Genomic DNA, 10,058 nt, shown 5'->3' with positions numbered 1-10,058 from the left:
GTACGTTCCTTTCACTGTGAAAAACTGGAATTATATTTTTCCAGTAAATATATATATATTAGGATTTAATAAAGAAATACTTGCATATCTAATTTGACCCAGACAAACCCCAGGTCCTTTAAGTGTGATACAATGCAAATCCAGTAGAGGGCACAAAATAGACCCTAATATAGAGTCTGGGTCACGTGTTTTCCACGACTTACGTCATCAAAAGAAGCCTCCTGATGAAGGTATACATTATTAGGAAGTAAGCGGTTTGTGGGTTTGGTCAAATACTGAATGAAAAAAAAAATATGTACATCTCGAGTTACATATTTATGTATTTTTGTGTGTAGCTTTTGTTTGGATAGACACGCATTATTGACATTACATGGTGTCTTCAGTCCTACTTAATAAACAAAACAAAACGACGTTGTTTTCTACAGTCGCCATTTCTTCGGTCGTGTTGTGTGTGCAGGGTCTGTACTGTTATTGCTCTGTACATAGTAAATATGAGAACATTGACGTGTGCTTAGTCGCATTGGACTTGGGTTACAAATCTATTAACATTGTATGTTTTACCTGCAATGACATACTCATGAAGAAAAGTTAAGATTCAAATAAAAAACAACCATTTATATTACGTTTATTTGCAGTGTTACAGGTTTAAAAATGTTGTTAATTCGTCATTTTTCCTAATAAGTGCTTATAGTGGGCCTCGGGTAAGAACGTTTGGGAAACTCCTGCTTTACTGTACTGCATGTAGACTGCAGCGATCACAAACGAATCATCAAACTGATCTACTGTGACTAGTGTATTGAGACATGTTTATGTTAGAAATTGTTGTTTATATGCTGTAATAAGCCATGCATTATTCAAATGAATTATCAATAAATCATGTTAAATAATATTTTGCAGAGCTGTCATAGATCACCCGGTTGATTCTTCATCTTCGAGAGGTCGCTGGTCTCATGCCGAGTCCCTCATCCTCAACTTAATTGGAACTGGTCCCACAATATGTCGGACAACAATGGCTCTTTTGAGGGTGCGCACATGGATGGTTTTGGTTCCAGTGCATTTGCTTTGAGTTCATATTGCAACCCCAGTGAAAATGGTGCAGGGACAGCAAACCTAAATCATGGCATGAATTCTGGCTTAAGCATACAGGGCACCCAGAATCTGGACTTGGTCTCTGCTGGAGCGTCCCATAGCATGGCACCATCCTTGGATGTAACAAGAGGCCCGAATTCGAATTCCTTGCAGAGCGGATACTTGGACAAAGCCACAAACGTTTTTGCCAGTCTTGGTCTCCCTCGCGAAGACTTGGATGCACTAGCGTGCATGTCTGAGGATCAGCTTAGTGTGGAGAACCTGCAGCAGAGTATCCTGCAGCTCAAGGCACAGAGAGCGGAAGGAAGCAGTGTGTCTAACCACCCCAGAGACTTCCGCTCCCCCCCACGAGAACAACCTTACAGAGCCGACAGGGAGGTGAAGCGCAGGAGGACGGATGCTTTTGCTTATAGTTCTGGGAGAATGGGAGGCAGCACTGACTTTCTACACACTGCAGGGTATCGTACTTACTATCCCTCAGAATACGACTGGGATGGTCCCGCTCCTAGACCTGAAAGGTACTTCTCGGATGTGCAGGTGAGGTCACTGTCTGTTCTGTTCTGTTCTTTTACTCCCCTGTCAACTGCATTATTTAAAGGGAGAATAACCAAGGGTTTAAAATTCAGATTGTGTGGGGGTTTATTGACACATAAAACACCAATTTGTACATTCAAAGTTGCACATTCATTCAGTGGTTTCATTTTATAGACTCTGAAAATTCTCATTTTTTATATATACATGTTCCTTTGCTTGCAGTCCTGGAATTGGCAGCATAGATCACCTTATTCAAAGAGTCGCCCTACCGATTTTGACCGGTAAGCATATAGGTCTACATATGTGTACAAAGTAGTTCAGATAAAATAATGAAACAAATTTGCTTGAAATATATCATCCCTATATATATCATAGCCAAAGCATTTGTCTGTCAATACCATAACATGCTAATCAGTTTGAGAGGAAACTTGAAGACATTCTGAAGCCCAAGTTATAGAATGTATATGAATTTGAGGATGTATTATTTTTTTAATGAGAAATGTACTGCTTGTTGTTTCCAGCAGGCCAGTCCGTCCGGGATGGGACACCAGCTATCCCGCACCTGGATACGTGGCGCCTCCTCCACTGCTTCCAATTGATATCTCAAGGAGAAGAATGCGTCCTGATAGGAGAGTGGGAAACGGTGGGCTTATTACTCCTCAGAACCCAGATGTACACTAAGCTGTATATGCTGAAACAGGTTTCAATCAATTCTTCCTATTTTTAGTTTCAGTTTCTGGCGGAATGAAATCAAGAAGAGGCGAGAGAAGTCATCCCTTGAAAGAAAAGGTCAGTGTAATATTGTACCTAAAAGGGACTTCAGTACTATTGGCACTGCTATCGCTCTGCACTGTAAAGCTGGCCATAGTTCTTCATCGTAGAACAGTGTTGCATTACACATGGCTGTGCAGAGTTACAATATTCAAAGAATAATTCAACATTCCCAAATTTCAAAGCAGGAACCTTGCCGCTGCTTCAGGTGTGCTTTCCCCAGTCCCCGTCCCCCCTCTGTCTCCTCAATTTATTTATTTTTATTTTAAAGGTGTTTGAATTGGTTTCAATGTTTGTTTGATTGTTTTTTTCTTATTGGACAAAAGGTTCTGAGTATTACATGTATATTTACGTAATGTATATATTGTTCTGTATTTTCTTTTAAAGCAACATAGAGTAATTCATCTGGTGAACCTGCCATCTGAAAATTACACAAATGAAGACCTGTTTGACTTGGCAAAATCTTTTGGGCCTGTGCAGTGCTACAAAATACTCAGAAGCAATAAAGAGGTAGGTAATGCAGAAAACCAAAATAATAATGATGTCGATTGATAATAATAATAATGATAATGTGCCGAACATGCTGGGTAAATACATTTCTAACAAGCTTTCTCATTATACATATCATTGTCAGTAGCCTAGTGCTTGTCTGCTTGACTGCAAAAAAGAAACATCAGGCTTAACACGGCTTTGGTAATTATTAAGGCAGATAAAATCGCCATGAGTGAGAGAGATGAATTAACAACTTGGACTTCTTGCAGGCTTTTTTGGAAATGAAGCATCCTGAAGCTGCAGAGAAGATGGTGCGGTACTATAGGACCCATGCTGCCAAAGTCAACGGAGACCGGATCGGTGTGTCCATATTCCTGAAGCACAAGAAGCTTGCACATTGGTAAGAGAGGGGTATGATGAAACTAAGAACATCATGAAGCTTATTGGTGGTATGAGAATATGAGGGTAAAATGCTGATATAACAAATAAAAACAAAGTCTTCTTCATTGGCTTATGACAGGATGCGGGAAGAAGTCAAGTCACCCAGCACTTCAGGTGAAGCTCCAGGGAGTGGGAGCAGGACTGGACGCTCAGTATCTGGGGACAGGGAGTCCTCTAGAACACGAAGGACGTCCAGATATGACCGGACAAGAAGGGAGGAGTCAAAAGAGAAATCCCTGGAGAGACAAGAGAGGAGGGAGAGTCGGCAAAGGGAGGAATCCTCAGATAAATCCATGGACAGTTCACAAAGTGAAGGGGAGGAGCAAGACAACACAGCCTTGCGGCTGGCACAAGGGGAGGGGCCAGCAGATAAATCCATGGACAGTTCAGACACAGAAGGGGAGGAGCAAGAGAGGAGTGGCAGAAAACTGGGGCAAGGGGAGGGGCCATTCAATAAATCCCTGGAAAGTTTACAAACCCAAGAGGTAGCGCTAGAGAATAAAGGCAGCCAGTCGACACAAGGGGAGGAGCCTGTAGATAAACCCCTGGAGAGTTCAGAGACCCCCTCAGAGGGGCAAGACAAGAGTTGCAGCCAGTCTGCACAAAAGGAGGAGTCATCAGCTGGGCCTGAAGGGGTAAGCAACCAGGAACACCGGATATGCTGTGGCGCGGAGGAGGAGGTGGTGTATGCTTTTAAATGCCCCATCCTTTTTAGATTATTAACGCATCATATAATGTTAAAATCAAATCAAGTCCTTTTAATGTTACAAACCCAACCAGAACATATTTTCATTTGCCATGGCAACCTGGAAAGCTGGAGGGGGTAACATTTCAGTCCTCCTAGACATTGAGTTCTATATTATAAGTTTAATGAAATACTTCAATTTAAGGCTCACGGAAATAGTTGGAATATCCTACCAAACGAGAGTCTTAATTTATTCCCTAGAAACCGAAAGCATTTTACAATAAAACCCAATGCTGTTTAACCCTGAAATATTTGTGTTTCTTGCAGGAGAAGGAGAAAGCGAAGGCTGCAGGGCAGGGGAAGGACCAATGCCTCGATAGATCAAAGATCCGAAAGCCATGGCCGTCGCAGAAAGGCAGATTTTCTACAGGGCCTGGTGTCGAGGTAGAAGTAAGCAGCCAGCAACACTGACTTCTTCTGCGGCTATGCATTTCTGCACAGCGTTTGCAGTACTGATGCCTGTAAAAATGGCGCGAGATTTGAGTACGCTTCAATTCTGTACTTGCTGCCTTTACTGCAGTATTTGAAAGGATTCCCCTATATGGGAGGGGCCAGGAACGTGTGTGCTGGGGGCTGAAGACCATGTGATGCAGCCAAGATCAGGAAGTGGGATTTGTTCAATGTTTTTTTTTGTTTTTTGTTTTTTTTATAAATCATTAATAATGAATGTTCTTTCATTACCAGGGAAGCAGCAAAGTGGTGGACATACGCTTCAGGAAATGGTCGTGCTCCGTGGAGGATTTGCTGGAGATGGCTGAGCCTTTCGGCACTGTGGTCGCCTACCTGGTTTACCAGTCCTCTGTAAGATATGCTGAATAATAATACAAAATATATACAGTAGTGTGCACATGTATTGGAACACCTCAAGATTAATTTATATCCTATAATCAGGTGGATTTAAAAAAAAAAAAAATGAAAAAGATTCTAAAGGGCTGATTTAAGTGTGATAAAGTCTCGTAAGTGCAATCATTTTTGGCATGACTTTTCTATACTGCAGGGCTTCCTGGAAATGCTTACATATGAACAAGCAAGGGTTATGGTGCGGTACTACCAGGCTACAAATGATCCTGCCCGTGAATTGAGGATTTGTTTGTCAGATAAAATGACCTCTGTAAAGGTAAGTCTAAATATCTGCAATAATGTGTTGAGTAATATTTCAATTGTGAACGGAGGCTGCTTCTGTTTTGCATCTGCCTGTCTGTAATTCATGTTGTTCTGTCATTACAAATAATTGTATTAAAACAAAAAAAGGTATGGAGTGTAGATTTTAAATGGGTGTATTTCTGATGGTAAAAAGCCATGTCTAGTCTGCAATTTGTGCACATACAATATGTTTATTTTTCCCCCCCAGAGACCACTCTTTGAACCTGTTACCTCAGTGCTGTGTTTCAGTAATATTTCTAGAAAAACCTCCAGGGTAGATTTGCAGGAATTGGCCGAGCGCTTTGGGGCTGTGCTGAAAATCACCATCGCAAATAAAATTAAAAAGGTGAGAAACATTTCTAACACATTGTTTGTAACACAGTATTCCTTAACGGCAGACACAACATTGTTATCAGGTTTGGGGCCAATTTCTGTTTTTTCAATTCCAGTTCCTTTTTAAAATCAATTCCCTTCGAAGGAATTGGAATTGATATTTTAGATTGTGATTGTGCAATTGTGATTTTGCAAGTTTGATCAATGATGGTTTGGAATTGATTAAAAAGGATAGTGAGTGGGAACTGGAATTGGGAATTGGTTTTATAAAGGAATTGGAATTGGCTGCACAAATCTACAGTGCAAATGGGATTTTACAACTGGGAAGATTTTAAAAAGAAGTTGGCAGTGGTAGAAAAGCTAGTGAAATATACTACTTTTAGGTTTAATCACAGTGTTTTTTGTTGTTTTTTTCCTGCTTTGTGTACTGAAGGAGTGCCCTGAAGAGTTACATTCACGTCTAGCTATTTCTATACAATTGTCTTATGCTAGATTGTACTTAATATATATTTTATGTAGTAATGTGAATTCCCCAACTAGGCTTTTGTGGAAATGGTAGACCGGGCTGAGGCAGAGATCATGGTGACATTCTATAAAAAACGCCCCTTGAAGATTCACTTTAAAAAGATCGAAGTGAGCCTCTTAAAGAATTACACCTTTGGGTAAGTGAAGGCACTGTTGCTCTATCCTCTTAACTGTGGCTCCTCGTTCATTTCTGAAGAAGGATTTCTATGTGTCTGTCTTATTTATTGTTTTATTTTGTTCTTCAAGATGCAATGGCGAAAATGCTGACACAGAAAATGCTACACAGGTGCAGACTGTACCGCCAGAGTCTGAGAAGACTGTACCGCCAGAGTCTGAGAAGACTGTACCGCCAGAGTCTGAGAAGACTGTACCGCCAGAGTCTGAGAAGACTGTACCGCCAGAGTCTGAGAAGACTGTACCGCCAGAGTCTGAGAAGACTGAAACTGTCCATAATGGAGGGGCAGGAGACTCAACTGATAGGCCACAGGCTGGTAACAACAAGACCACAAACACTCTGGGACCATACACTCCCGACAACCCTGTTGGTAAGAGCTGTTCTGCCGTAGATTAAAATATAAACTAAGTCATGTATTCTGGTAAAACCAGCCATTACCTAACAGGCAGCGTGATAGCATCAGTACTGTGCCTTACGAAAGATTGCAGGTTGGACCTCCAAGACCTACTTGGTTTGTGAGATAGGGTGGATACAGATGGACAGAAAGTGTGGTTTTAGCACACTGCCAACCTTTGCATGGGCACAGATAAAAATAAAAGGTGTCTACAATAGTTCCAATGGCAATCCAACACACACACACAAACAATATGGGGAACTCAAGCAGTATGCAAGGACTAGATTTCCACTTTCTAAATAACTCTTTGTTGGTGTTAAATTGCCCAGTTTTAAGAAACCTGTAATGTGAAATGAAATGTTTTCAAGGAGTAAAAGGAAAATATGAAACAAGCATTATTCAAGTAAATTGACTCAGTGACAAAGTTATTTTTTTCTTACACAAAAAGAAAAGCCTTGATTAATCCCCCCTGACCATCTGTGATTACGCTGGACTGACATAAGACTCCATTAACGTGTGGATTATCAGAATTGTTTAACAGTTTGCATTGTTATATTGCTGCTGTAATTACAGGCTTGGAGTATATGGTCCCGAGGACGGGTTACTTCTGCAAACTGTGCAGCGTGTTCTCCAGCAGTGAAAACGAGAAGACTGCCCACTGCAGCAGCCTGGAACATTATGAGAAAGTAAAGGTAAAGTTTAGCACAATTGTCAAGAACATTTGATAAAACAATCTGATAATCCTTCAGAGACTAAAAGGACTATAAGGTTCATTTATTTTTTAAATACATACATACATAATAAAACATTTTTTAAAAAAATGGTTCATTTAATCTTTTTTTTTTTTTTTTTTCAGACCTCGATCGCAGAACTGGACCAACAGCTAACAGTGGAGTCAATGGTAAGTTTGTTTTCATTCTCTGTGTGCAGTAATTGGTGGCTCTTACACCATGACCTTCTTGGACACGTTTTGCAGTTACACATTTGTTGGATTGACATTGGAGTCTGAGGTTTTGCTTGCCCTTAGCAGCAACAAATGGGGTGCTTTGTTTTGTCTTATCTTTCTGAGATGTAGTTATAATTTTTATAAAATAAGATTTCCTTTTTTTTTCATGTTGTCAGGTGTGTGTGTGTGTGTGTGTATAAAATAAATCTACTGATTCAGTTTGTGTCATGTTTGATCATAAAGGCTAATATTCTGATTTATTTTTTTTATTGTTTTCCAGCAGGTGTCTGAAACGGAATAGAATGAACACTGTTGGAGGTCTGTGAATCGAAAGAACCACAGAAAAGACTGTCAAAGTTCTGCATTTCTGGCTGTTCACCTGAGCTCTGTTTAAATCATTGTATATATATTTACCTTGGGATTATTTTGTAAAATGATAAGCAAATGGTTAACCATTGATAGATAATGCCATTTGTTTTGCAATAACCTTCCCTGAAGTTGTTCTTCCCTCACAACCCAGAAGTGATGCTTGAGACCACAGCCTGGTGTTTAAAATTCTGTTGTGTCCTTCATATGAGTGTGATCTAGACAAATAAACCTTCACTGTACATTCAATAAAATCAGTATTTTCACACTGATCTTGGAATATACCTATGTTCTAGAATCCTAATAAAATACAAAATGATGGGAAATAACACAAATTATGATTTTGTAACAATAATAGTTAGCTTTTCCCTTTGAATAATAATAATAAAATGTAAATATTTATAAAGCCAGAATCACATTCATGTACGTTATAACAGTACCTGTAAGGATGTATTGGAACTTGTTGGGCTGTTGCCTGTCTAACTCCTTCACTTGAAATAACTGGGGTCGCTCCCTTTTCTGAACCAAAAATTCGTGGCTTTGTTTCATGGGTTAACAGTGAAGGGCTCTTAACATCACAGTAGGGCAAATGCCTTTAGTGGATGAATGAGAATGGAAGATTTTTAACAATCTATTTACAACAGTTACATTTTTTTTTTTTATCTAGTCAAACATAAAAACCAATTGTACATTGAATTGTTAAAATAAACAAACGAACACAAAAAGACAGTAGCACACCACTCAAAGTGTATTTCTGCATTCATTTACTTTTTCAAACGTATTATTTCTTGTTTATCTACTGTGACCATCTGCCTGTCGGTGTAGATATTTACAGACGTGCTCAAATTTGTTGGTACCCCTGCACAAAAAACAAAGAATGCACAATTTTCTCTGAAATAACTTGAAACTGACAAAAGTAATTGGCATCCACCATTGTTTATTCCATATTTAATAGAAATCAGACTTTGCTTTTGATTTTTTATTCAACATAATATTGTAAATAATAAAACAAATGAAAATGGCATGGACAAAAATGATGGGACCGCTAACCTAATATTTTGTTGCACAACCTTTAGAGGCAATCACTGCAATCAAACGTTTTCTGTAGCTCTCAATGAGACTTCTGCACCTGTTAACAGGTAGTTTGGCCCACTCTTCCTGAGCAAACTGCTCCAGCTGTCTCAGGTTTGATGGGTGCCTTCTCCAGACTGCAAGTTTCAGCTCTTTCCATAGATGTTCGATAGGATTCAGATCAGGACTCATAGAAGGCCACTTCAGAATAGTCCAATGTTTTGTTCTTATCCATTCTTGGGTGCTTTTAGCTGTGTGTTTTGGGTCATTATCCTGTTGGAGGACCCATGACCTGCGACTGAGACAGAGCTTTCTGACACTGGGCAGTACTTTTCGCTCCAGAATGCCTTGATAGTCTTGAGATTTCATTGTGCCCTGCACAGATTCAAGGCACCCTGTGCCAGGTGCAGCAAAGCAGCCCCAAAACATAACCGAGCCTCCTCCATGTTTCACTGTTGGTATGGTGTTCTTTTCTTTGAAAGCTTCATTTTTTCGTCTGTGAACATAGAGCTGATGTGACTTGCCAAAAAGCTCCAGTTTTGACTCATCTGTCCAAAGGACATTCTCCCAGAAGGATTGTGGCTTGTCAATATGCATTTTAGCAAATTCCAGTCTGGCTTTTTTATGTTTCTTTCAAAAGTGGAGTCCTCCAGGGTCTTCTTCCATGGAGCCCACTTTCGCTCAAAAAGAGACGGATGGTGCGATCAGAAACTGACGTGAGTTCAGCTTGTATCTCTTTGGCAGTTATCCTTGGTTCTTTTTCTACCATTCGCACTATCCTTCTGTTCACTCTGGGGTCGATTTTACTCTTGCGGCCACGCCCAGGGAGGTTGGCTACAGTTCCATGGACCTTAAACTTCTTAATAATATTTGCAACTGTTGTCACAGGAACATCAAGCTGCTTGGAGATGGTCTTGTAGCCTTTACCTTTACCATGCTTGTCTATTATTTTCTTTCTGATCTCCTCAGATAACTCTCTCCTTTGCTTTCTCTGGTCCATGTTCAGTGTGGTGCACACAATGATACCAAACAG

General features: G+C 40.1%; 1 protein-coding gene across 4 annotated transcripts; it reads left to right on the top strand.

Moving 5' to 3' along the window:
* Window positions 1–154: 154 nt before the first annotated feature.
* Window positions 155–8,226, top strand: LOC117431208 (uncharacterized). 4 transcript variants are annotated; one of them, XM_058996390.1, is made up of 17 exons: window positions 155–230; window positions 898–1,626; window positions 1,846–1,904; window positions 2,145–2,266; window positions 2,351–2,412; window positions 2,782–2,904; window positions 3,156–3,286; window positions 3,407–3,962; window positions 4,340–4,462; window positions 4,757–4,873; window positions 5,070–5,189; window positions 5,424–5,561; window positions 6,089–6,210; window positions 6,320–6,618; window positions 7,216–7,334; window positions 7,499–7,543; window positions 7,869–8,226. In XM_058996390.1, the coding sequence occupies exons 2-17, from the start codon at window positions 997–999 to the stop codon at window positions 7,887–7,889; spliced, it is 2,787 nt and encodes a 928-aa protein (XP_058852373.1). In that variant the 5' UTR covers window positions 155–230; window positions 898–996; the 3' UTR covers window positions 7,890–8,226. The 4 variants fall into 4 exon arrangements, with proteins under 4 accessions (XP_058852373.1, XP_058852374.1, XP_058852375.1 ...); XM_058996391.1 differs by having other exon boundaries at window positions 226–247; XM_058996392.1 differs by lacking the exon at window positions 155–230 and adding an exon at window positions 254–458 and having other exon boundaries at window positions 7,872–8,226.
* The last annotated feature ends 1,832 nt before the right edge of the window (window positions 8,227–10,058 follow it).

The sequence above is a fragment of the Acipenser ruthenus genome, chromosome 22, assembly GCF_902713425.1.
Source record: "Acipenser ruthenus chromosome 22, fAciRut3.2 maternal haplotype, whole genome shotgun sequence".
NCBI classification, from domain to species: domain Eukaryota; kingdom Metazoa; phylum Chordata; class Actinopteri; order Acipenseriformes; family Acipenseridae; genus Acipenser; species Acipenser ruthenus.
Note: the sequence above shows the minus strand (reverse complement) of the source record. Positions and strands in the feature narration are given on the sequence as shown.

Coding starts and splice junctions, on each gene's coding strand:
- LOC117431208 (XM_058996390.1), top strand. CDS start 997: ATGTCGGACAACAATGGCTCTTTTGAGGGTGCGCACATGGATGGTTTT. Junction 1,905..2,144: donor CGCCCTACCGATTTTGACCG/GTAAGCATATAG, acceptor TGTTGTTTCCAG/CAGGCCAGTCCGTCCGGGAT. Junction 4,874..5,069: donor ACCTGGTTTACCAGTCCTCT/GTAAGATATGCT, acceptor TCTATACTGCAG/GGCTTCCTGGAAATGCTTAC.